We start from the raw sequence: 27,396 nt of genomic DNA, 5'->3' as shown, positions 1-27,396 counted from the left end.
CTAAAACTCAAAAGCGTACATCCCATAGCAGAGGTCCACAAAGCCTGAATATGCCACCTGGGACCCCGCTAGCAGCCTCTGGACCCTCTAAAGGGGGCGGGGTCAGACGGCTCAAGCCTCACCAAGTCGTCGCCCCTTCTCAATTCTCGCGAGACTTCAAGCAACTAAGCTTCTGCGCATTAAAGACACTAGGAGTCAAGGCGCCAAGGGAGGGGGAGGGGAAGCGGGGGAGGGAGACGGTGCTAACGGCGTGGCCGCCATCTTGTTTGTACCCCGGCTTAGCGCGCGCTCCGTTCTCCGTGACGCACGCTTCCCCCTCCCCTCCGTCGTGCCCAGGCCTCTGCATTGCCCGACTCCGCCGGAGCGCGGGGGCGGCTCCTGCTCTTCCCTGGATTTCTGAGCCGAGGCGTGAGTGTGCGGGAGCGTCCGCGGGAGGGAGGGGGAAAGGTGAGCGGCGGCCGCGGGGGGAGGGGCGGCGCTTCCCGCCTTTGGTGGAGACCTCACTTCCCTCACGCGGCTGCTGCTGTAGTTCGGTCCGGCCTGCCCACCGCCATGTTGTGTTTTCCCTGGGCCCGCCGCTGTCGCCGCCGTCGCGCTCGTGGGGTCCGTGCGCCTTGTCGGCCCGGCCCGCGGGCTTTCTCCCATTGGCGGAAGGCGACGGCGGGGGGGCTCGCTCGTGATTGGTCGGTGGCGGGGAGGCCGAGGACCTGGCACGTTATTGGTCGCGCTGGCTCCGGCCTAGGGGTTGTCAAGGAATCAGAGGCTGTGGGGATGCACGCGTCTTGGTCTCTGGCTGCCGGGCGATGACCACTTACAGCGCAGGCGTTGGGTGGAGGTTGGGGGCGAGCCTAGAGGCATTAAGCTGGGAGAGAGGTGATCATCTGGCAAGTACTTCAGGAGTATCCTATGCGTGGCTGGGAGTGGCAGGCACTTCAAATTCCAGAGGTGCCCTCCGTGGAACGTGCATGGCCTGGGATAGGGGCGTGTAAGCCACAAGGGTACCAGGCTTGGAAACGCTGAAACCTGAGTTACAGGTTGAGAGGATCTTTGAGATCCAGGGGTGCTAGACTTGTAGTATAACACAGGGAATGACCCTGATGTCGACAGATGCCAAATCTGAGAGCATAGTATAGAGAGGGCATCAGGGCCCAAGAGACATATCCGATGAACAATAGGATCAGATCAGGAATTTTGCTAGAGAGTGCCAGTGCTGAAACACAGGTTTTGGTGAAAGCTTGGGGTCTGTAGTTACCATATCAGGGCTGTGGTTATGGTGTGAGGAGGAAGTAAACAAATCCAGGCTGAGAGGGAGGCAATCTATTGGATAGGTGTGCTTGTTCTTAACGGAATGCCCAGCCTAGGGGGCACAGCATTTAATAGTGACAGCTCTGTAGGAGTGAAAAAGTAGAAGCATTTGGGGGAACATTTTCAGATTTGGGAATCATATTGAGAGTAATTATAGATGATGGGGTCTCAGGACCATGCTGCTAGTTGTTAAGTGTTCTATACGAAGTTTTGTGGCTTAGATGGTAAAGAATCTGCCTGCAGTACGGAGACCCAGTTTCGATCCCTGGGTTGGGAAGATCCCCTGTAGAAGGGAATGGCAACCCACTCCAGTGTTCTTGCCTGGAGAATTCCATGGATAGAGGAGCTTGGTGGGTTGCAGTCCATGGGGTCACAAAGAATCCGACGCAAGTGAGTGACTAACACACACATGTAGTTTTAATGCTCTAGGAAAGATACAGATCAGGGCTCAGTTTCCAAGTTTCCAAAGCTACTCTTTCTAGCAAATATCAGATACTTGGCAATTGTTTGTTTGAAAGGATGTTGTTAGGTTCCTCTTTAGTAGAAGAGTGCTTGACAGATCCTGGATCTTGGCATTTATTTCCTTTTATATATGTCTAAAAAACACACCCACCCTCATACACACTAAAAGAAAAATTTTTTCATGAGCAGCCCAGAGCGAAAATAAGCTAGTGGATAGCATCTTGCATCTTGTCTTATGTAACAGGGTTTGTCAACTCTGTGTGGTTCATATTTCAAAAAGCTTTTTTTAAAATGGAGAGTTGTTAAGAGTCAGAGTTAAGAGTCAGAGTTAAGAGAAGAAGTTCCTTCTTTGAATTGTAGTAACTTGGATTGTATTACATTTGCTCCTCCTGAGGTTTGGAGATCATGGAAACACATTTGTTAAACCTCTGTTTTTCCTTGTCTATTTTAGGTGGTTCTTTCAACTTTAGATAGATATTACATTTTCGTTTTCAAGAAACTCCTGTGATTTTCACATTTCTCAGTTTTATGTGAATACAACTAAAATTTCAAGACAGAAGGGGAAAGTAGTAGAGGAAGGGGATTGACATTTTGGAGTACATTTAACACATTTCCTGTTAGGTAGACATTATCATCCTCACGTTGCAGATGAGAAAATTGAAGATCATAGAGGTTAAGTAGCTTCTCCAGTGTTACTCAGTGGTTGAGTTGGGATTAAAATTCAGGTTGCCTGATGTCAAAGCTTGTAGTTTTATCTGCTATGTCTTGCTATCAGCATAAACCTGACTTGTCAAAACTCTCAAGTAGTTTTACATTTCACAGTGGATCATTTTTCCTTGACTTCTGGGTGTTAGGGATGTATTGAGTGGGAGAATTTGAATAAGAATTTGTATTTATTTGAATAATTACAATAAGAGTTTGTTGTACTGTTCAGACCATAGAATGATAACCACATAGAATATTGTTTCTTCAACTAGGTGTTTAAATTGTATCCCTTGGTTTCTATTGTGAAGGGAGAGATTTACATAGTAAACTGCTGGAGTTTTTCTGAACCCAGGTAGGTAATAGGGAAAATACGTGCAGAAAGTTTAAGAATCTGCATTCTTTAAAACCAGGCTTCAAAATATTGTTGCCATAGACTTTCTTTTTTTTTTATTATTATTTTTTTTGCCATAGACTTTCTATATATGGAAATGATTAATGCCGAGCAGTGAGGAACTACCAAGTACATAGGGTGAAGAGCTCACTGGGGAACTTTTTCCAATATCACCAGTTCTTTAGCACATTTGTCTCCAAACACTGGGACCTATCAAAAAACCTAGTGCCGCCTTCAGACTGGAGTGATTGTAGGATATGCTTTTCCTCAATGACATGTAAAATTAAAACTGGATACAACAGAATATTTGCAATTCCAGTTTTTCAAGGAAACATTTAAATCAGGTTTCAAGTGAATTGGAAGTCATATAATTAGGTGAGGGTCTCCTCCCTCGTGCTTGTGATGACATTGCAGTGTGGAAGATGAGTGTCAAAAGTATGAGGGAAAATAGGACTCCATGCATTTTGTACATTGGTCATCTCAGCTTGATTTGGCTTAGTGATTAAGTTAATCAAATATGAAGACTGTTACGACATCCATAACCTAGTTTCTTTTTTAGCAAATCTGGACAAGGTTACAAAGACAGGCATATACATATATCATTTTTATTCAGCAAGCATTTCTTGGTGGTAGCTCTTCAGCACCAGTACACCTTTCTGCATTAGCCTCCATACATTCTACATTGTGTGCGTGTGTGTGCGCGCTCGCACACGTGCGCTGTCACTTCAGTCGTGTTTGACTCTTTGAGACCCTATGGACTGTAGCCCGCCAGGCTCCTGTCTATGGGATTCTCCAGGCAAGAATACTGGAGTGGGTTGCCATGCCCTCCAGGGGATCTTCCTGATCTAGGGATCGAACCTGTCTCTCTTAAGTCTCCTGTATTTGGGAGGCCGGTTCTTTACCACTAGTGCCACCTGGGAAGCCCTACATTCTACATTAACCCATGGCCAATCCCTGGGGCTTGTTATCATTTGGAATTAACTACCCTAGAAATATTGAACTCCCAGGAGGTCTGAGTTTATACTAAAACCTTGTGAACATCAGCTTTGTCTTCTAAGCAGAAATCATACTAATACTTAGTGTGTGTGTGTGAGTCTCTCAGTCGTATCCGACTCTTTGAGACCCCATGGACTGTAGCCCACCAGGCCCCTCTGTCCTTGGAATTCTCCGGGCAAGAGTACTGGAGTGGGTTGCCATTTCCTTCTCCAGGGAAAGAGGAGGCTAGATGATTGTAAATGTCCAACCTGGAGCTCGTCTCTCTCTTACCTCAGGGCCATAGTCTGTGCTGTGTGCATAGTTGCTCAGTCATGTCCAACTCTTTGTGACCCCATGGACTATAGCCCAGTAGACTTTTTTGTCCATGGGATTCTCCAGGCAAGAATATGGAAGTGGATTGCTATTCTCCTCTCTAGGGGATCTTCCAACCCAGGGATCAAACTTGGGTTTCCTGCGTGGCATGCAGATTCTTTATCATCTGAGCCACCTGATAAGCCATGGTCGGTGTCTTTTTGAGGCAGTTTTGAAATTCACCTCTCTAATTTCTTAGTTCAGAGGTACTGAGCCACTAAAGCCATATGAATAAAATTCAAGAATGTCATAGTCACTCCCTTTTATTGAGTGCTTACATTGAATCAACAAGGGTATAAATAATATGTATTACCCTCACATAGTATGCGGAGAAGGCAATGGCACCCCACTCCAGTCCTCTTTTGCCTGGAAAATCCTGTGGATGGAGGAGCCTGGCAGGCTTCAGTCCATGGGGTCACTAAGAATCGGACACGCCTGAGCCACTTGACTTTCACTTTTCCCTTTCATGCACTGGAGAGGGAAATGGCAACCCACTCCAGTATTCTTGCCTGGAGAATCCCAGGGATGGCGGAGCCTGGTGGGCTGCCATCTATGGGGTTGCACAGAGTTGGACATGACTGAAGCGACTTAGCAGCAGCAGCAGCACATAGTATGAGATAGGTACAATTACCACCCTAATTTTTACATAAGGAAACTGAAGGGTTGAATAATTTGCTCAAGATCACACAGCAAGTAAGTGGCAGAGACCAGATTCAAGCACAAGTCTGTAACTTTTTAATATTTAATTGGAACTGTTTTTTCAAAATTATTTCTTTTTGCTGCACTGGGTCTTCGTTGCTGTGAGAGGGTTTCTCTCATGGCGGTGTGCGGGCTCTAGGTACGCAGGCTCAGTAGTTGGCTTGTGGGTTCCAGAGCACAGGCTCAGTAGTTTCAGTAGTTGTGGTGCAGGGGCTTAGGTGACCCATGGCATGTGGAATCATCCTAGACCAGGGATCAAACCCATGTCCCCTGCATTGGCAGGCGGATTCTTTACCACTGGACCACCAGGGAAGTCCTAGTCTGTAACTCATAATTCTTACACAATTTGTGGCGCCCTTACTCTTAGAACGGAGAAGGCAATGGCACCCCACTCCAGTACTCTTGCCTGGAAAATCCCATGGATGGAGGAGCCTGGTAGGCTGCAGTCCATGGGGTTGCTAAGAGTCGGACACGACTGAGCGACTTCCCTTTCACTTTTCGCTTTCATGCATTGGAGAAGAAATGGCAACCCACTCCAGTGTTCTTGCTTGGAGAATCCCAGGGACGGTCGCGCAGAGTCGGACATGACTGAGGTGACTTAGCAGTACTCTTAGAAAGTGTTCTCTTGACTCCTTAGAATATTAGGAGAAAAAGAAAAACTCTTGCATCTTAGCTCAGGAAGTGGCCTTTGGTTCTTTCAGGCATACCCCTTTGTACTAAAGCCCTGAAGAGCGTGATGACCTTGACAAGGTCATTTCTGTGCCAGGGTAGAGCCAAGTCTCCTAGTCACTGGATTCCCAGGCCAGTGGTTATTCTGCTGGACAGCATTCCCTCTCCTGTGGAAGCACTGATTTGATGGCAGAGATGACTCTTAAGAACCTATTGTATTTTGACAAGTGTGCCTCATTCACAGGAGGGAGAGTAGCAGAGAACATTATTAAGGTCACAGATGACCTTCTTGAGGTTCATTCCAGCCTCAGGCATACAACCTAAGAACATTCCTTAGCCAGCAAGTTGTTCTTTTCCATTCTATTTCTTGTGCCCAAAGCAAACTGTTTGTGAGTTATCTGATGTCTTACAGTCTCTCTTTTCATTTTGTTTACTTGGTTTTGCATGCTTGCACTGTGACTAGTTAGGAAGGCTACAAGGTCATTTTAGTATTTTCCCACAGAGACTCAAAGCACCTAACATAATATTAATAGATTAATTGTAGGAGGAAATGGATTTAAAATACTTTGGCCAAAGAGTGCCTTTGGGAGGGGCCACTGTAGCTGCTGACCTTGGAGTCAGACCTAGGAAAGAATTCTTTGTAAGGTGTTTACCCTCTGTGGAGCTAGGGGTCAGATTCTTAACCTGTCTGAGCCTTAGTTTCTTCCTATGTAAAGTAGTGGTTAATAGTAATACCTGTCTTACGTAGTACTTAATGAAAAATGAATACAGTAGCATATGGTAGGTGCCTGTCACTGAACGGGCCTTAATAAGTGAGAGAACACAGCATTTTGTTTTGAGAATAGCATAAAATCTGCCTGACAGCCAGTTAGAGCTTCCTTGATGAGGAGGCTTTGTAATTATCTGCTCTGTTATGTACAGTAGGATTTCTACATGGTGTGTGTGTGGGTGGGCAACCGTTTGACAGGAAAGAAATAGTCTGATTTAGTTGTGCCGTTGTGATTTAGGAGCTGATTTCTAGTGGACCGCTGTGAGGTCAGTATTACTTACGAATGCACAAAGTTGTAGGATCATTTGTTTCAGTGTTAGGTTGTCTCCTAATCTCCTCTGTTAATCCCCAGGTGCTGAGTGGTCATGGTTCTTATGAGAAGAAAATGTCTTCACATTTGCCAAAGAGTAATGATTGTTAAAATCAGAACAACCAGTTTTATCATTATGTCCAGAAAGAGACTTGCATTATATTCATTTAAAATTTTTTCTGATTGTAGAAACAGTTGAAGTAGGACTGTCAGTTTGATTTGTAGTCACCTGGATAACATTTTCTTTAAAGTAAGCAGAAAGACAACATTGTAGAATGGTTCAGGAAAAAAATCTCCCTGCCTGCAGAAAATTTTGCCAGGTTGCAAAATTTGCTGCACCCTTTCCACAGCTCAGATGGTAAATCGTCTGTCTACAGTGTGGGAGACCCGGGTTCAAACCCTGGGTCAGGAAGATCTCCTGGAGAAGGAAATGGCAACCCACTCCAATATTCTTGCCTGGAAAATCCCATGGTCAGAGAAGCCTGGTGGGCTACAGTCCATGGGGTCGCAAAGAGTCGGACACGACTAAGCGACTTCACGTTCACTTTCCACAGTTCAGTCGCTCAGTCGTGTCTGACACTGCGACCCCTTGGACTGCAGCACGCCAGGCTTCCCTGTCCATCACCAACTCCTGGAGCTTGCTCAAACTCATGTCCATCGAGTCGGTGATGGCATCCAGCCATCTTATCCTTCGTCCCCTTCTCCTCCTGCCTTCAGTCTTTCCCAGCATCAGGGTCTTTTCCAGTGAGTCGGTTCTTTGCATCAGGTGGCCAGAGTATTGGAGTTTCAGCTTCAGGATCAGTCCTTCCAATGAATATTCAGGACTGATTTCCTTTAGGATGGACTGGTTGGATCTCCTTGCAGTCCAGGGGACTCTCAAGAGTCTTCTCCAACACCACAGTTCAAAAGCATCAATTCTTCGGCGCTCAACTTTCTTTACTTCTCCATGTTCTAAATATTTGTTCTAATTGTCTCCACGTTCAGCTTTCTTTACTTCTTCATGTTTACTTCTCCATTTACCCTTTCCACTCTTCTCCATGTTTTAGGTGTGATGCACCTGATAGCAGTGAGGCTACCTCTATGCTCATTTTCAGCATGGGAGTTGTATTTTCATTTTCCATTTTGGTTGACGTTCTTACTTGTCTGCAGGTTTCATTTAAATCCATTGTACTTTCTTTTATATACTGAGTGCTTTCTCATGGACAAGCTTAAGGTGCGATTTAGAGAGAGGGACTAGTCTAGCCTTTGCATTTGAATGTTTCCAGTAGACAAGGTTTAAATTAAGGTTCAAATCTCCATGTTCAAGGTATATAAGATATCCTATTTAAATGAACACCCTCCATTTAAAATCGACAGTATATTGTTATAAATCAGATTCAAGAATTATTCTTAAACATATCCATGAATATAAGCTAAAATAGTGATCTTGAGCACTGCTTCAATAAGTGCTTCAGTGACTCACAGGAAATTATACTGGAGTATAGAGTGTTTTATATCTTATCATTGGCTTACATTTGTTAGAGTTACTGAGGGTTTCTGAGTCCCTAATTACTGTTAACCCTGGCCTCAGTAGCTGCAAATTTTCCATTACTGTGTCTGTATGAAGTGGAATTCTTTGCCCAGTATTAAGAAAACATATCCCCTCACCAGTGGCATGATCTGTCCATTTAAAAGAGAAAAAAGAAAGTACATGCTGTCTGCACAGTTGAACATTTTTGTGTTTCTTAACTCTCTCAAAAATTATTATTGTACCCTGAAGGTAAGTAGCTTAGAATTTGCTCATTATCAAATGACAAAGTTGGCGCCTATTTAAGAAGCAAAGCATACTTGGTTGGCAATTATTTGAGAGGCAGAAGATTGCTATTTATGGTGATATTTAGTGTCATTGTCATGAAAAAGGGAAATGCCATAATGTGTGTAAAACTCCCAACCGTTTTGGAAGATGGTCAGGATAGACTTGCCTGTAGTCTTCTTTTCATTCCACTAAAATTTGTAAGTTCGCCTAGAGCAGCATTTCCCAAGCTGTTCCATTGAACATTAGTTCTTACACAATGCTAATAAGTATCCTCTGGGGGTGAAAAAAGGATCCTTGACAAAATAATGGCCAAAGGCATTTCTTTTCTATATAATTAGGATTGAAAAGGTTTGTGCTCATGTACCTTAACAGCCCTTCAAGAGAAAGAATACAGTATACAGTGTTTCTCAAACTTATTGGGCCATGGAACCCTGTTTGTGAGAACAGTTGATCAGCATTTCATGTTATGATTGGTGTGAAGTAGAGCCCAGTTGAGGAGTTCTGGTATAAAGAGTTTATGAATAAAAAATGAATCCTTTGTATAGGATAGCTGGGCCAGTAGTGGGAAAGGACTTCTCTGGGAACATATATGTTTCCAAACTAACATAGACTCTTAGGGTATTATGTGATTTCAAAGAACATCTAGTCCCATTGCCAGTAGCAGTATTAGCAGAAGCTGTCTCCATCTTTTGGAGCACTTGCTGTTCATCAGGCACTGTGTTATTATTCTACATGCATCATTAACCACTGGTCTCTCTAGAATAGTTTACCATCCATTGGTCTTCATTTATGCTTTGGAGAATATAATTTATTTTTAAAAAACAAATAATTGAGAATTTATAATCCACTTATGGTCTCATCTATAGTTTATTTTATTCATTTATTTATTGAGCAGCCATTTACTGAGCATCAGCACCATGTTCCTTATTCTAATGATGTTACCATTGCTCAAAATGTTTCTGGGATGTCTTTGGAGATTATCTTCATTCAGAACATCTGTCAGATTTTTTTTTAAATGTGTTGACATACTTTTTTTTTGTTTTGCTTTACTTGAAGGTGATTTTGATTTGGAAAATAGCTAATAGTTTTTCAGGACCAAGTCAGGTGAAAAATAAGGGTCAGAAGTTACAGTCTGGCAGCCCTCAATTTTCTTTGATCTGCTTATAATTTTTTTAAAAAATTAAACTTGAAAATGTGAAGATTTATCATTTAAAACAATCTGGTTTCCTTTTTCTTTTTTTTTTTAAACCAAACAAAATACTACTATTTATGAAGCCGTTCCAAGGGTTCTGGAAGAGATAATGAGGGTAGTGACACAAGGAATGGGCATAATGGATGTTCTCTGTGATGCTATTTACAATATTTTAAAATTGAAGATTTCCCTGGTGATCCAGTGGTTAAGAATAAAATTGAAGACATTGAGATTATTCATTAATATGGGACTCATTAAAAATTACATCCATTCAGTGGAATATCATTCAATTATTATAAGGAATGTAGGTCTTTATTTGATAGGGGAAATTATTCCCTATAATTATTAAATATTCACATTACTTAAGTGAAAAGATTACAAAACAGTTTGTATAGTATTTTTGTATGGTATTATCTAATTTGGGTGAACTAACTTAACCTCATATCTCATTTACATAAGAAAAGCTTTTAAAAGTATATAACCCAAAATACTAATGCTGCTTGATTCTGGCTACTTGATTACAGGTGTTCTTTAAAAAAAAGAAAAAACAAACTCAATCCCACAAACCTATAACAGCATCAGTGCAAAACTGCTATATATATTCATTTCATCAGCTTAGTGTATAATAAGACACACAACAAATTTAATAGTCAAATGAAAATGGCTTTGTTTGCCCATCTCAACATACGAAAAGTTCATTTTCCTCTAGATGTTCTCGTCTCTGATATTTCCTGGGACCCCACGTTTACTTACTAGTCCAAAGGGGTCAATTAAGGACACCATCAATAAAATGTTCAGGCTGCTGAAGAGCCCAATTCCTTTACTGCTATTTTTGCTTCTGCTGGAATACAGTGTAACCTCCAAGATCAAGTCATCTGGGGTGCTGAGCAAGACCCTGTCCTTAGCAGGAATTGTCGTGGTAGTTGAGACTAGCTTCTGCCGTGACTCTGGTTCTTGAGTCATTCTTCAGGTTGCTATATCAGGAGTTGCGCTAGCTTCAACTTTTTCTGTGTCCAGGATCTGGCTTTTGCTTCTTTTATTGAATCTGAAGCTGTCACTGCGATGGACCAGCATTCCTCCATGGCCCTCATCAGTTGGAGCTGATTAGTAACTGCTCCCCTCCCCCACTTTTTGGCTGTGCTGCATGGCTTGTGGGATCTTAGTTCCCCAACCAGGGATCGAACCCAGGGCCCCTAGCAGTGAAAGTGCCTAGTCCTAACCACTGAACCACCAGGCAATTCCCCAGGAGCTGCCTGTTTGGATGAGGTGTGCACTCACCAGTTCCCCTCAATCCCCATTACTCATTATTTCATTGACACTATGGCCAGGTTAGGGTTTGATTTATATCTCTGTTCTGAGCACTGAGGATATATGTAGATATAAATGAGACACAGTTGCTGCCTTCAAGAAGTCCTTGTCTGGTAATAGAGACATGGTAAAAAGTAATTCAGTATGTGATAGGTTCTGTAGTCAAGTGTATATTTAAATGTTAGCTGAGCACCTACCACATGCCAGGTATTAATGCTGAGTGCTGTAACTCATCTCATTTAAGCCTCAGCACTTCTGTGAGTTGCTGTTACTTTTTTTATTTCCATTTTACATATGAAGAAGTGAGCTCAGAGATGGTTAAGTAACTTGGCCAATGTTATAAAGCTAGTAAGTAGGCAATTGTGATTTAAAATCAGTTTTCTGACTAAGAGCATCAATTCCCACCCTGCCTGCTTTGGAAGCATTAAAGCTTGACCCATGTAACTAGATGCACTGGTTTTTATCTTAGGGTGTTTTTTAGGGCACGATGATGCAATTGTCTGGTGAGAGGCTCCTGAGATGCAGGACTGGGGAAGAATATGAGTTAGAATCGCAGAGGCTCTTGGTTCACAGTAATGATAAGCTAGAGAAAGCTATCCTGAGTGAGACAGCCAGATGGAAATTCTCGAGTAATTTGAGTTCTCTTCCCACTTGTTGTTGTTAAGTCATGTCCGACTCTTTTGCGGCCCTATGGACTGTAGCCTGCCAAGCTCCTGTGTCCATGGGATTTCTCAGGGAAGAATACTGGAGTGGGTTGCCATTTCCTTCTCCAGGGGATCTTCCCGACCCAGGGATGGAACCCACATCTCCTGCATTGACATGTCTCTATTACTGAGCCACCTGGTAAACCCCCACTGGCGGCTTGAATTCTCTCATCTACCTGTTGATGAGAAATAGGGATTGAAGTGTTTTTCTTGCAAACTGCCAAGAACTAATAAAAACTATGCCAAAGACCATCACAAAGTATCAAGGGGCATGTTTGGTTTAATCTGGTGCATCAAAAGCAGAGTCAGAGGGTAGACTTTTGAAACAATAACCAGACCTCAGCCTGGATTGGTGGTGAAAGGCACGGATTTCCAGCATAAAGCTGGGGAAGATTTTTAGTAGCAGCTGGTAGTCCTCCTACACTGCCCTTTATGGCTCAGGAGTTGCTTTTTGCAGGGTTGCAGGGTATGCTGGAGATAAAAGAGACATTCCTTCATAGTAGCTTTGGGGCTTTAAGGAGCTAGGCCTTTCTGAACTTTAACCCCTATGTAAAACAAGGAATTTGGATTGGGTGACCTTTAGTATCCCCCCCCTTTTTTTTTAAATGCTTGTTCAGACACAGTACAGTATATTTTACCTATGCTAGCTCATTTAATTCTTAGAGTGACTCTGTGATACAGATGGTGATATCCATATATTACTGATAAGGAAACTGAGGCTTAGGGTTAGCCTAGTGTCTGTCATACAGTTAATAAGTAGAGGGATCCGAATTTGAAACTAGCTCTTCCTGATTCCCAGGTGTTTAGTTGTTTTGATGTGAATAAGCATATTGCTCTGTTTCCCACACCTCAAAGCAGCTTCTTTGCTTCCTTGCAGCTGACCTGACCCCCAGTCTTATGAGGTTAAGTGAGGCTCTAGTGTGAATAAGGCACACAACTGGTGTATTGGCCTTCCAAAGTTAGTAGCTATTCAGGATCTAAACTTTTCAGAAAAGAACTGCAATACCTGTAACTCTGTGTAGCTTCAGGAATCGTCCCACAATGCACTCTGTTAGCATAACTAAGCTCTTATTTAGCTGCCGTAGTGAAATTGCCATGCAGTCCCTTAATAGTTTAATGTATAATGTTTTTAATGATTTAGTTGTTTCTGGTCCTTGTAAATTATACATGTGATTTGCTACTGGTTAAATGTTTCTAGTAGTTTAGCAGTAAAATTTGTATCAAATTATGGAGTGCTGTTTGTCAGATCCTCAACTGGATCTCTAACCAACAGATGAAATTAAACATCAATCAGAGTCCTAATTTTTAAATTAATGAAGTTGGGTGTGAAGACTGATGCTATCTGTGCATACAGTCAGCCTCTTGTCTGTGTATACTGAACTCACAAATACAGAGGGTCAACAGTATTACACCATCTAATATAAGGGGCTTGATCATCCTCAGATCTTAGTAAATGCGGGGGATCCTGGAACCAATCTCCCATAGATACCAATGAAGGACTGTAAATGTGACACTTGAGAATTTCCTTGGACTTGGCCTGGGGTGCTCCATGTCGTGGTAAGCATTGTAGGGCCATGGCAAGGTTACCACCCTGGGTGGGACCTGAGTTTAAATCCTAGATGAATGGCTAGGGGCCAGTTGCTTAAATTCTCTGCACCTCACTCTTTCTCTAAGAGAAGTTAGTATGGCAAAATGACTGGACAGTCCTCCTTGCTTCTTTTTCAGGAAACTGCTGGATCTCTGTATATGTCTATAATGATCTCTTAAGTAAAACTGAGGAATTTCTAGAAAGGATCTCATCTGTCTGGCAAAATATTTGTGTTGTTAAGTCCTGGGATATTTTGTTTTGATGAGAGGAAGCAGATCTAAGGAGATCGTTAAAGGCCTCAGGTAATAGTGAGATGTTTCTATTTGAATACTTTAAAAAAATGTTGACTGATTTTCACCATATTAGGAGGGTTCTCTTAAAACATGAACAGTTGGGCACGTAATCCATAACAAGTCTTTGACCACCACTGGTAAACTTTAGTACCCAGAATGTCTTCAGTAACCACGCTACTTAAAATTCATCAGCCCCGCTGCTTATTCTTAAAAATGTGGTAGAAAAGTTTATCCTTTTGATATCGAAACTCTGTTATATTGAAAGCTAATCAGCAATATTTTGTAACCACCCTAAATAAATTAGTTAATCCATCAAACTATATTTTTTTAAACAGTATATTCACTAATGTTCACTTTTTGCCAGTTTTTTCCCCCTTTATCACTGTATTTTCCTCTTGGGTTCCTAGTGGACTTTTTGGAAATACCACTGTCCCTGTCACTAACTTCATACATTATCACAGAATTTTTCTATTTAGATTCATTTGTGTTTTAAAATAAAGTGATTCGTCCTGGTACTAATGTGTGCTTTTGAAATTACCGTGGACATAATGGCAGATGCCTTTTTGGAAATCTTGCAGACTGTTGTATGACCACTGATATCACTCTTTGTTATTTTAAAGAAGCTATATTTTCTTTGGAGCCATTGGATTTAGCCCACCCAGTTTTCTTTTTCTTCTTCTGTTAATGCTCAACAGAAAGCTGAAGATAGTTAAGCCACAACTTTCCAACCTTGTGCACATTGCTTTTCTGGTTTACTGCCATAGGATCCTGTAGCAATATCTTACAGACATCTTTGATGGCCAATCAGAAGCAGTTAAATTACCTTAAAATTTTTTTAAATGGAACTCTGACAGCCAATAAGAAATCCTCTGGGTGGGAACTGTAACAACCCTTTCGGGTGATTTTAAGAACATTTCTAAAATTTCAGAATCTTCTGTTTTGAAAGCACTTGTGGCCCTAGTGCATCTGCTGTTTGCATTTGCCAGGCATATAAAGCCTTAAGTTCCTTGTAGTTTGAAGTCTGGATCTGACCCCTGTTCTGCTTCTCAAGGTAACTTTAAAACAGGAAGTGTGCAAAGGAGGTAACTGATGACGTGAGCAGCCAATCATGGCTTTGTGTTCTTAGCTGATAAAGCAGCTCAACCAATGGGACCACTCTGGAGGCAAGGTTTGGTGTCAAATAGCATGCTAGATTGAATGCCTTTGACTGTTAAAGTGGAAGGAGGCTGCAGGGCTTCATTGGAGCCTCGGAGTTTTTCACTGAGGCAGGGGTCAGCTGAAAGACAAAGAAAAATGGCGAATAGTTTGCTGGGGGGTGGGGGGACAGCTGTTCGGGCTTTCACTGGAGTGGACATTCCAGACTCAGGTTTCTGCATCTCCTGCTGCCTTTTGTTTCCTCCGTCCTTTTGGGGGGGGAGGGATAGGAGTGACTTAAATTCTCCCTGTCCGAGGAGATATAAATAACTACATGTAAAATTAATGCAGTTCCCGGTAAGTTTAATTCTTTGTTTTGTGTTAAAATGGTAGAAACTGTTTAGCTTCAGAGAGTGTAGACAAGTTGCACTGTTTCAGAAAATGGCCACTTTACATTCCATGCATACCTTTTGGTGCACCTAGAATACCTTGCTCTGTTTAGATTTTGCATGCCCTTCAACTAGGATTTCTTTTCCTAGTTGAGTATTGACTAGAGCAGGTACATGAAGGAAGGCTAATCATTTTTCAGGGGCACACAGAAGCAAAGCACTTTCTCTTTGCTTTCGGTAAACTTAACTGTTTTCCAAATAATTTTCCTTTGTTCAAGTGCACTGAACCTTTCCTATAGAATAAGCTGAGTTGTTGTGAGACTTTTTCTGTTTCCGTGCACTTTGTTGACATTTGTGTTTTCAGAGATGGAAGTAGCACCATTGCTGTTCTAAATTTGTGTGAAAATATGATTTGCACTGGGATGCAGGTTCTAATGGTAAAGGCCCACATGCCAATGTGAAATTCTCCCATAACTTTCTTGATTTACCTGTCTGCTTCTGCGTTCTAATAAGTACCAGTTAATGAACAGCCTTTGTTTTAAAATGCACATTTTAGTTTAGAATGCTGGTTAGAAACATCTCCACTATATTGGCAGTGACAAGAGCAAATCTTTTTCCAACAGTTTCACACATTTTGTTAGCTGTTGATTTGGTTCCTTAAAATGATGTGAGCAAAATGCTTTTCATTTTCTATATGAAATCTTCAAAATCCTATTTTTACCTACAGTTTGTGAATAGGAAAGTTAAATGTATAGGCACCCTGTCTTTTGCCCTTGGTTTCCTGCCCCCCCCCCCCTTAGGGATATGAAACTAATGTAGGTTGCTGGCTAATCGGTAACCAGCCTGTTCTTGTGACTAGTGAAATCTTCCATCTCATGTGCTAAGATCTATAAGACACTTGATTCCAAAAAGCAATTCTTTGTTTTCTTTTTATTTGCAAATATGGAATGAAGGTCATTGGAACATTTCTGCAGCAGACTTAGTATGGAGCAGTGAACCGGCAGCACTCAGGCTCTGGGTAGGGAAAAGGAGCAGGCCCTATTAGAGAAGTTTGGAGGCTGTTAGTTTGCCTTCCCCTTGAGTAAAGGATTTACCTGAGAGAATTGATGGGGTTTTAGGTTTGGGGCTCTTGGAATTGGAGTGGTGTAGCAGTCAAAGTTGCTAGACACAGGCCTCTGTCGTTGCTCGGAAAAGTGACCTTGAAAAACTGCTGAGGAGTTGAAAGATTGAAGGACAAAGTTAGTTTATGCAGATTTTGGACTGAAAAGCTTCTATTTAAGATGAATAGAAGCTGTACTTCTGATGTTCAAGTCCAGCGGTCGGTAGGGTTATATTGTAGACTCAGGTTGGGAGTTTTCAAGCGATACAGCGGTGAGGCTGCATTCATTTTCTCCCGCACTCTTCTTCATTCCCTCCCCCCAGCAAAAAAATTTTAAATCCTTTTGGTATGATGGTTGAGTGAACTGCCTAACATTCAGAATTCCTTGCATGCTACCTTGTCTTCTATGTAATCTAGAGGATTCTTAGTGAAGAATGGTATTTCAGGAGTTCAAAGTAGTTGTGTTTGTGAAACTTCTTTTGGGAAATTGGAATGCTTATGGTAAGAAAAGTCCTTCTTTACGGAAAAAAAAAAGGCAAACGGTCATTCTGAGAAGTTAAGTCCTAAGAGAAAGGAGTACATGTTAAAGATTATGTTTTAACAGATTATTATTTTAGTTTAAATTTGTTTTTGTTTTTTTTTTTACAAGTCATTGATTTATATGTTACCAGTTACTCTGGTTTTTAATACGGGATTTAAAAAACAATTGTAGATACTGAATGACCCTACTGGTCCTGGGAGAAGGCCCGGAGCTGGGGAGGCAGAAGGTAAGTGGCTCACAGTGTGAGGCCTAGATAAAACTCCTTTTTAACTTAAGAACTTTGTGGATTTAGCTTCTTGGAAAGATACTACCTCTAGCCTGGGTCCTTAACCTTTTTAGGGTCATGGTCTCTGAGAATCTGACCTACTGCCTGAGAAAGTGCACATAGACATGCCTATGCAGAGCCCCTGGTGACTAAGATATTTTCCAGTATGTATTGAATGGTGTTAATATGATCTCATTTAACACTTTAGCCAGATAAATGTTTCCCAGAGAAATGAAGAAAACTCGACTTCCATAAGGAGCAGAGACCTAGAGCTAACTATAACTTAGGTTGGGGGGTGGGTGCATGTGTAGAGGGGTCTGAGGTTTGGATATTTATTTACTCTGATTACAGTATTTGAGGCAGCATGGTGCAGTAGCACAAGCAGGAGATGGTGTGTTCTGCTATCACCAGCTTTGTGAGCTTGGGCAAGTCAGCCATTTAGTGTCAGCTTCCTCACATGTAAAAATGGAACCTAAAAATAGCGCCTTCCTATTTAGTGGTGAGTCTCAAATAAGATCATGTATGTCAGAGTGCTTTGTAAACTGTGAAGTGCTGCATAAATGTTAGTTGTTAACCAATCCAAACTGTGGGTTAAATGCTTACGGAGATAGATGTGGCATCAAAGAAAATGCTATTATTTTAATATGTTTACAAAAGAGTTTGTTTAAACCTGACACATCTCTTTTTAAACTGGCTTCACATGCCTTCACCTGCATATTCCTGTTTATGCTTATAGGACCCCATGTAATGCAGACATTTGAGACCATCAAACATTCCTTTACCAAGGTTCCTGTGGAAGAATTTTAACCCTTTTGTCAGAAATCAAGGATCTCTTAGAACAAGGTGAAATGAGAACGCTGATATTTTAAAACCCTTGTTAGATTTAGGGACCTCTCAGAATAAACACTGGGAACCTGTTCTGATTGTATACTAAGATTTGCAGTATAATCCAGGTAAGTTTTAATTGTTGCAGATGTTTAACAGGAAGGGGTTACATTTATAGTTTGTGCACCAAATATTTATAAAGTAAATGGGAGCCACTTTTCATTTGCTGAGTGGTCATATGATCTCTTTTATGTCAGTTTTCAAACTTGTAAGCTAGTGAATGTTTGGGTGAAGTCTTAAAAAAAAAATACTTGGTCTCATCAAAATATAAATGTGGGAATAAATTTCTCACGGTTAATACCTATTGTAAGATACATTTCCAAGGTAAATGGTGGGAACTTACGGGGATTTCTTTCTCACCCATTTTACATGCCTGGTATCATCTATTTTTAGGGTCCCCCCCCTCAGGGGTGGTGGTGGTGGATATTTTATATAATCTCTTTGATTTCCGGTCCTATTAAGTCATTTCCTCTCAGGCATGGTCAGTCAGGCATGGTCACTCAGACATTGATGTCTACCTCCTTTCTGTGTGCTGAAAGAGTCTTTTATCAAGTAAGGTTTGGCAAAATTGGCATTGGCCTCTACAAATAACATTCTAGTTTCAGGGATGTGTATGTTTGAAGACAGCAATCATGGTCACTGGGAACTTTTTGTTCCTAAAAGAAAATGGGGATCTCTTAAAGAAGCGATATACTTTCGTGGAGGCTCCAGTAACCCAAAAGGCACTTTTAAAGCTAATCATTTATATATGGTCTTCTTCGTGAAAGACGTTCTTTTTGCCTGTCCCTATTCCCAGTGAAATATGCATACAGAGTATGCATACTCTTAAGTTAGCCCGGTGAAAATTATTTAGGGATCTAGTCTGACTCTCTTCTTGTGAAGTGGGGAAGTTGAGGCCCAGAGAGGTTAGTTGTCTCAGTCTTTCAGCTTTTAATAAGTGGTCAGAGATTGAACTCCAGCTCGGTTCATTCAGTGTTTCTTTTATTCTTCTAGGTTGTTTTTACTTACTATGTTTCATATTTGTCTTCCTTTTTGGTACATCTGTACAGGTTTGCTATTTGAACACAGAAGGAACAGAGAAAAAGTGAACCCTGGAAGACATTCAGAAGTCTTCGTGTGGAGTCTGTCAGTTAAGAAAGTCTGCTGTGGCAGCAGACTTATTGTCGTTTTTGGGATCTGGAGATCTCTGGCCTCAGTTAGTTGCTCATTCAGATAGCTGAGAATCAGCTAGGAAGCTAGTGGTACCCACCTGGTTGAATTGTCTGGGAGAGCAGGGTCTCTTTTATGCATTTCTTTCATTGCAAGGAAGTAAAGGTACACAAATACAATGCCTACATGCCAGTTAGTTTTGTTGTTGTTGTTAACACACCTCAAGAACATGCTAATTCCCAAACAAGTTTGGGCCTAGTTCATCAAGTGGTTCCTTAAAGCCAACCAGTATGTAATAAACAAAGATCCCAGGATCTTTTTAAGCATTTGCCAAGACTGAATAGAAATCATTGTGTATATACTTCCAAAGGAACATTTTAACTTTGCCAACTTTAATCATCACTGCCAGCAAAATTAGTATTGTATATCTGCATATGTGTGTTTGGGTAGTTGCAGGTTTGATTTTTGTTTTTATTTTATTTTGCATATTCTCTGGTAGACTATAATGTACTTGAAAATTTTTAATTTTTCCCTTTTGTGGCTGGATTTCTTTTAACTACCTTCATACACTTGAACAAAAGATATAGTTTATTGAAAGAACAAGAGCTTGAATAATGAAACTCATGTTATATTTAAGTATTGAGGTGCACTGTGACTGCAAATTATACTAGACACAGCAGGATGATATCTACTTCATGTCTGCTTAGTTTTCTTTTTAATCGGTTCTTTCTGCTACCTCTTGTTGGGCTTGGCTCTTTAGAATTTAGATTCTATTTGCATTATCACCCTTCTCTTCCTGTCTCTCCCCTAGGCATCGAAAAGCCAGACTTCACTGTTCAGTAGGTGACCAAATGTTTTTCTCTAAGAGTATTTACTATAAACTAAGTTACAACTCTATACCCTGCGGTGAAAAAGGGCAATTGAAGGATAAGGAATGAAGATAAATTCTAGTGTAAAGGCAGAACTAAAGGAAAAAAAAAATCTTGTAAATGTTTAACTTTAAAGTGGCATAACATAGCTTGTGACCTTGTGTTCCTTAGTTCAGAGGAAGAAAGGATATATAAAAATAACCACAGCAAACAGCAGTGCTGATTCACTTGGTTATCCTTTTTTCTTGGAAGTTCTGTCATCTTGATCTGTCTCCGTAGTTTCAGTTATACAGAAAACTAGAGAGAAGACCTGATTAACTGGAAATATCCAGACACAATGATTTTTTCCTTTATCTACCTAAGCTGTATAGTTCTTGTGTGTATATGTGTTAGTAGTTCAGTCATGTCCAGCTCTTTGTGACCCTATAGACCGTAGCCTACCAGGCCCCTCTGTCCAGGGAATTCGTCAGGCAAGAATACTGATGTGGGTTGCCATTCCTTTCTCCAGGGGATCTTCCCAACCCAGGGATGGAACCTGCACCTCCTGTGTCTCCCACATTGTAAGTGGATTCTTTACCACTTGAGCCATCAGGGAAGCCCCTGTGAGAAAATACTAAAGTTGAATGCTTTATACTTCTTTCACTAATTCACCTGCATGAATGTCTCATTTATGTGGAGATTTCAAAAAATGTATACAGAGAAAATTGCTGTATACTGTGATTTTTGTAATACTACAGGATCTAACAGTCTGGTAGGGGAGACAGATGATGTATATCAAGTGTATGAAAATGATATGAAAAGTACAAGCAAAAGGCAAAGAATTCACAGGAGAGGAGACCCTCTGACTTAGGAATGAGGGAAGGCATTTTAACTGGGTGTTGGACTTGGAGGTAGGGGCATGAGCACTTCAGGCGTGGGGAACAGGAGGAACAGGGTCATGATTCAGAAGGTGTAGTGCGGGCTGAGAGCAGTAAATGGTGTAGTCTGCATAACGCATAAGGAGATGAGTTAGGGATAGGTCCATTGGTTCCAAGTCGCTTCAGTTGTGTCCGACTCTTTGCGTTTCTATGAACTGTAGCCCGCCAGGCTCCTGGAGTGGGTTGCTGTGTCCTACTCCAGGGGATCTTCCTGACCCAGGGATTGAACTCATGTCTCTTATGTCTCCTGCATTGGCAGGTGAATTCTTTACCACTCCTGCCACCTGGGAAGCCCCAAGGGAGTAGCAAAAAAAAGTCTCAGAAGTGAGTTGGGGTCAGATATTGGAGGGTCTTGACTGCCAAGCTAAGAAATTTGAACTGTCTCTGCTTAATAATGGTAAACCATTGGAAATGTTGGGTGATAGGTTGATGTAGCATTATCAGAGCTGTGCTTTTATAATATTCATTAAATATAATTATAGAAATGACCAGAGGATCCTAGAAATAGTAAACATTATGCAGTGAGTTCACATACTAGGTTCACAACCCATAGGATTATTGAGAGGGTAAGAGCAGTGTAAAAGGCTTAGAACCATACTTGGCACACAGTCCTAAATGAGTCGCATTAGGTGTTAGCCATCATTTTTACTATTACATGGAAGAGATGAGAACCTGAGCAGAGATAGTGGCAATATGAAGAAAGGTCAGAAGATGGACACTGTTATTACAGAGTTTACCAGTTGATTAGAATTGAACAGAATCTAGGATGACTCAGATTTCAAGCCTGGGAGACTGGAGGATGGAAATAGAAAAGTTAGAAGGAGCAGGTTTGGGGAAAGAAGATAGATAGATGTAACTTTAGACAAAAGGAGTTAGAGTTCTCAGTGGCTTTCCAGTTGGAGGTGTGTAGCAAGCAGGACTGGAGCTTTGGAGAAATACCAGAATTGGTAAAATATGTTTGGAATTTAAGCTCATCAAGATCATAACTGAACCTGGGGAATGGATGGGAAATCAAGGGAGAGGATGGACAGAGGCCCAGAAGAATAAAGGTTCGTGTCCGTGACGGAAACACAGAAAAGGTTGGACCCTAAAGTTGAGACATCTAGAAATGAGCATGCTGGAGTCCTCTAGGTCAGTATTCTCTAAACCTTTTTTGATTGTACACCCTTATTATCTGAGTGTGCAGCTCTCATATATGAATTAGTATTTTTTAAAAAGTCACTTGTTCATTTTTGGAATGTCAGTTTAGTTAAAACTAGAGAATATCTATAACATTCCTTATCCAGGTATAAATAATAAAGTGAAGATATCACTACTAGCACACATTTTCCTCTGCGTACTTAGAGTGCCACACATGATACACAATCTTGTCACAGGTTAAAGTGAGCAAGGACATCAGTGTTAGCCCATAGGTTAAATATTCAGAAAGGTAATACTAACATTTTCAGTGTGTGCCTTGATACAAAGAAGATTAGAAATACTGCCCTATGATCTGGCCTTCACTTTTTCTGAAAAAGTACAAGTATTTCCTTGAAAAGTTATGCAGTAGCTCTTTGAGATTAGTTATATATATGTTTATGTATATGTGTGTGGATGCATAACCTCAGGCTTTCTTGTTTAAGCTCTTAAGTATATACACATGTCTCCATCCATTGCAAAGACTTTTTTCCCTAAGTTGCATCCACCTAATCTTATCACTGTTAGCTTTGTAAAGTCTCCAATGGCAGCGTTCTGCATGAAGCCAACCATAAATACACAAGTAGGAATTTGGCACCATTTACTTAGCAAGTAATTTATATCCGCATGGTCATGATAACACTGAAGAGCAGCACACATAATACATTACCAGGAATAGGGTGGCCTCATCTGCAGGGTTTAGCAGGTTTCTAGGCTGGGTATGTGGTCACTCTCCTGAGTCTAACAGAGGCAATAAGAACCTTTTCATTAGAGGAATAGTGGTAAGTTTCCAGCCATCTCACTCCGTTGTTTATCTGCTGAGCTCCATGATTATTTCTCTTCTGGTAATTAACAGGCCAGATGCTAATAACGCTGCCCTTGAAGGTAGTTAAGTAATGTAATATGTTTGTATGAAACATAGTCCTTTACAGTTAATGGAGTGATTTTTAACGTTTTTGTCAAACAAGATAGGTGAACACAACTCTTTCTTTTCAGAGCAAAACGTAGTACAAATAGGTAGCATACTAGTATGAATACTACCATTATGTTGGGGAATTATCTAAATTTACTAAGATCAGAGAAATAGGTGAAGGATTTCCAAATAGATGCAAGGTTAGAATTGTGTTAGTTGTTCTCTGATGTTCCTTAGATATGCAAACGTACACTTGTAGTATGTATTGGGCACCTCTTACATTTGAGTTCTTACCTTGAACCACAGAGATTAGTGTTTTTAGATGAGTCAATGTGTTCTTAAATAATTAGCTGCTTGTATTTCCTAGCTGTGATTTATAATCTTCGTTTTATCCCTGTTAAGGTAGTTAGAACAGGGATTTTGATTCTAAGAGGAATGGCCACATAATTAAAATAATATTGCCACTATATTCACAGTGTAGCTATGGCAGGTGATTCCTCCTAAAAGTGTGCAGCAATGGAAGCGGCTTCAGTAAGTGGGGGCTAGGCTAAGGCTATTCCTCTCAACTGTAATGAAAAGATAGTGACTTCTTCGTCATCAGGCCCCCAGAGAGTGAACTTGATCTACTGGACCTTTTTATGTCTACTCTTGGTTGGTGATCAGATATTCCCAAGTCCTCGTCCTTATGGGCAACTGCAGCTTTAACAAGCTTGAAAACCTTAAAATTTCTACTCTGAAATGTGTAAGAATCTGATATCTTGGCTTTTTGGGGTATGTTCTCCAGGAGAATGGTCAGGAAAACTAAAAGATAAAAGGCTTGATGGGTTTATGTTCCAGGCTGAGAAGATCCATAGGTTCTCAAGTGTTTGGTCCTTTGCTGAGTTCTGAAGAGGGAGGAGAGCATGCTGTGAAAGAGCACAGAACTGAGAATAAACACCAATACAGTATACTAATGCATATATATGGAATTTGAAAGATGGTAATGATAACCCTATATGTGAGACAGAAAAAGAGACACAGATGCATGGAACAGTCTTTTGGACTCTGTGGGAGAAGGTGAGGGTGGGACGATCTGAGAGAGTAGCATTGAAACATGTATATTATCATATGTGAAACAGAACGCCAGTCCAGGTTCGATGCATGAGACAAGTGCTCAGCGCTGGTGCAATGACCCTCTAGGTCATCCTAGAGGGATGGGATGGGGAGGGAGTTGGGAGAGGGGTTCAGGATGGGGAACACATGTAAACCCGTGGCTGACTCATGTCAATGTATGGCAAAAACCACTACAATATTGTAAAGTAATTAGCCTCCAACTAAAATAAATAAATAAATTTTTAAAAAAAAGGCATATAGGTCGTGGTTCTGGCTCTGGCATATACTTGCCCTGTAACCCAAGACATGTCCCTCAGTCTTCTGGATTAAGTATCTTTATCCGTCAGATGGGAATATTAGTATTTGTGTTTGTAGTGAAGAATAAATGAGGTAATGTAAAGGAGGAAACCTACTTTATAAAGTGTAAAGCATGTACAAATGCAAAGGATTAGCATAACCATCTCCGTTGCTTTGCATTCTTTGAAGTGATCTTTACATTCTCTGTTCCTGACAGCTGTATATATAGAGGTGGGAGATTTAGTGTTTGGTTGACTTGGAGGATTTGTTTATTCTCATGCCCTTTCTTGCTTGCTTGCTTTTAACTTTCAAATCAGTGCTAAAAGACACTAAGCAGAGGGCAGAATTTAGTGTCTGTGAATCAGCAGAATCATGCAGCCAAATCAATAAAGCCAAGTTCTTATTGACACTCTTTTAACGCCCTCCAAGTTTTTAATCAAGAATTCTCCAGTTTCTGGATGGATTAATTCACCAGCACAATCTTCCATTTTTCAGTGGAGTCTATGATTAGATAATTATGAACATATGTGTTATATTTTCTAAAGTAGAACAAGTTTCTTCACATCCCCACTTTTTTTGACTTTTCCGTTGTGTTACTACACAACAGTTACTGCACAGCTGAGCTTAGGTACTTGAGAAGGGATTTCCCCAGATGCACATTTCAAAGAAAAGAACCCAGAGTGAAGTCAAAGGTTCCTGGGGTCTTAAAATAGTTCTTGAGGAGCTTGTGTTTGTTCACTAGTAGATGTGTGTTGAGTCCCCACTATGTGCAAGACATGTTTTCCTTGAGGATGTGCTAGAAACAAAGATAATTACATAAGAACTGGGGAGAAAATAGGAGCATGAAAATTTTAGGCTTAAAAAATAATGTGCCTAATAATAATAATGTGTCTGAAGAAAGTGAATGCGCTAACTGTAGAAATAGATTTTATTGGGTGACAGGAATGGTTTCTTGGGGAGAAAAAAACTTAGTGGTCACTGATCAGTGGCTGTGCATGTTTAATTTCTTACAGTTGTACATACTGTGAAAGCAAGCTTCTTAGCAGTGCTAGTCCAAAAAAACTTTAAAAAGTTGGTTTTAATCCATTAGATAGTCTCAAAAACTACTACTTTCACAACATGTTCCCTTTACTCCAAGATCTTAGTTGGAGGTAGAAGCAGCCAGGGCTCTTTTCAGAGCTCAAAACAGAATCTTTCTCTTGGTTGGTGGGGCCAGATGGGATGGGATGCTGCCTAGATTCCAGGTCTCCTCCACTTTCTAACATAAAAAACAAGATTCCTTTTGCAAGACAGAACAGCTACATATTCCCTGCTTACAGAAGTCTGAGGTGTCCAAGGAGACATGTTCTAAGAATTTTAGTCTTTTTGCACTTGTCTGTAGAGAGAGCCTGCATAGCTACTGATCATTGACATTCCCAAAGATTTAAGAGCGTACCTAATCATATCTATCTTGAATTCTGTATTTGGAACTAGTACATTCATTCTGAATTTAAAACTTTAAAGGGCTTTAAGTTATTTTATGTTTATAGAAGAAATGGAAGAACATTTCTCAGTGCATTTGTTCCTATGCATCTGACACTGGACTCCGGAAACTCTAAAAATTAAGTAGTCTAAATTAGAGAAAGAAGCAAATTGGGTTACTTGTTACTATATGTAAGGGAGATTGGTTTTTTGATGTGGTACTGTGTCTGAGACTGGTCAGACCAGGATAGATGACTTGTCTAGCTCTGAGCAGTGATTTTGATATGCCGTATGACGTTTATATGATGCTTGCTAGTTTTCAAGGCCTTCTTACATGTGTTTCCCATTTGTGTGCTGCAGCTGCCCTGTGAAGTGACCAGAGGCCTCAAGAAGTTAAGTGACAAGTTAGTAGCCAGAGAACAAGAACCTCCAGGTCCAACAGATTTTCTTTATGTACTTACCCTGTACTTTACTGCCCCCCACTGTTTGCAGCTGAGTATTCATAGGTGCTACTGACTGTCCTAGAGACACAAGCAAGAGGGAATGATAAAATAGAAAAGAGTGAGGGAGCAAGGAAAGAGACACAGAGAAATGAGAGAAGGATGTTTATATGATAAGAGATAGCAGTGCCATGAGCATCTTCTCTTCCATGTTTGCCACAGAGATTTTGGGAGCAAGTGGATTAAAATGATCTTTTGGGTTAAGGATTTGAGTCAGTGATCAAAGCTGAGATTGCTCATCTCTCTGAATAGTTTGCATATACACACACACCTTAAAGCAACATAAAGTGAGAATGAACAAGCTGTACTAAATCAAGAACAGAATTTTAGAGCTTTTGTATTTCCAGCTTCTCCATTTACTACATGTGACCTTGAGCACAAAGATACCCAACCCTTGGCTTTCTTATCTGTAAAATTGGAATGATACTGATATCTTTGGCACTGAGCCGAGTGAAGATCAACTGAGGATAATGTCTGAAACAAGTATTATGTAAAACTCTAAAGCTCTTAAATTGCTATCTTTGAAACATTCTTCAGAATCACACTTTTCACTTCTGGGCATACGTCAGCTCAGGATCCTGCTAGAGACTGGGTGAAAGGTTGTTCTTAAGAGTTTCTGAGTCTCAGAAGGGATCCAGGAAGCAAAATGACTTTTTGTTTTAGAATACGACTTAGCTTAGACTACAGGCACTATGGACTTCCCTGGTGGCTCAGAAGGTAAAGAACCCACCTGCAATGCTGGAGACCTGGGTTTGATCCCTCGGTTGGGAAGATCCCCTGGGGGAGGACATGGCAACCCACTCCAGTATTCTTTCCTGGAGTATCCTTATGGACAGAGGAGCCTGGCAGACTGCAGTCCATGGGGTCGCAAAGAGTTGGACACGACTGAGCAGCTGAACACACATAGCACTATTCTTTCTCCAGCTCATGTTAGAATTCTCTTTGAGGCTCAGGGTCTGAAAAAACCAGTTACTTGTCATTCTTCCTTCAGAAATTTATTTACTTTCATTAGGTTGGAGTGTCAAGAGAGATTAACAGATATTTTTGTGGCACAGAGCAGGCTGGAGATTGAACGGGTAAGGAAGCCGTCTAACAGTTGTGTGATCTGCTGCAAGCTTTCCACTCTCTGGCTCTCAGTTTCCCCATTGCTATAATAGCAGATCCCTTTTTTT

General features: G+C 41.0%; 1 protein-coding gene across 50 annotated transcripts in view; it reads left to right on the top strand.

The window, feature by feature from the left end:
* The first annotated feature begins 225 nt into the window (after positions 1-225).
* The window catches only part of NFYC (nuclear transcription factor Y subunit gamma), a 63,261-nt gene continuing 36,090 nt past the window's right edge, over positions 226-27,396 (top strand). For 7 of the 50 annotated variants that reach the window (XR_014054845.1, XR_014054854.1, XM_081493914.1 and 4 more), the window contains exons 1-2: positions 14,743-15,028; positions 16,872-16,926. Coding sequence is in view for 5 of the 50 variants with exons in the window: in XM_081493914.1 (XP_081350040.1) it covers positions 15,017-15,028; positions 16,872-16,926 (67 nt within the window). In the remaining 45 variants the exon portion in view is untranslated. Of the gene's footprint in view, positions 448-743; positions 986-13,099; positions 13,214-13,381; positions 13,547-14,742; positions 15,029-16,871; positions 16,927-17,701; positions 17,809-18,899; positions 20,429-21,755; positions 21,917-27,396 lie in introns of those variants that run through there. The other 43 variants (XR_014054847.1, XM_081493933.1, XM_081493917.1 and 40 more) reach the window with 16 other exon arrangements.

The sequence above is a fragment of the Giraffa tippelskirchi genome, chromosome 5 (assembly GCF_054371585.1).
Source record: "Giraffa tippelskirchi isolate mGirTip1 chromosome 5, T2T-mGirTip1v1.2.pri, whole genome shotgun sequence".
Taxonomy (NCBI): Eukaryota; Metazoa; Chordata; class Mammalia; order Artiodactyla; family Giraffidae; genus Giraffa; species Giraffa tippelskirchi.
Note: the sequence above shows the minus strand (reverse complement) of the source record. Positions and strands in the feature narration are given on the sequence as shown.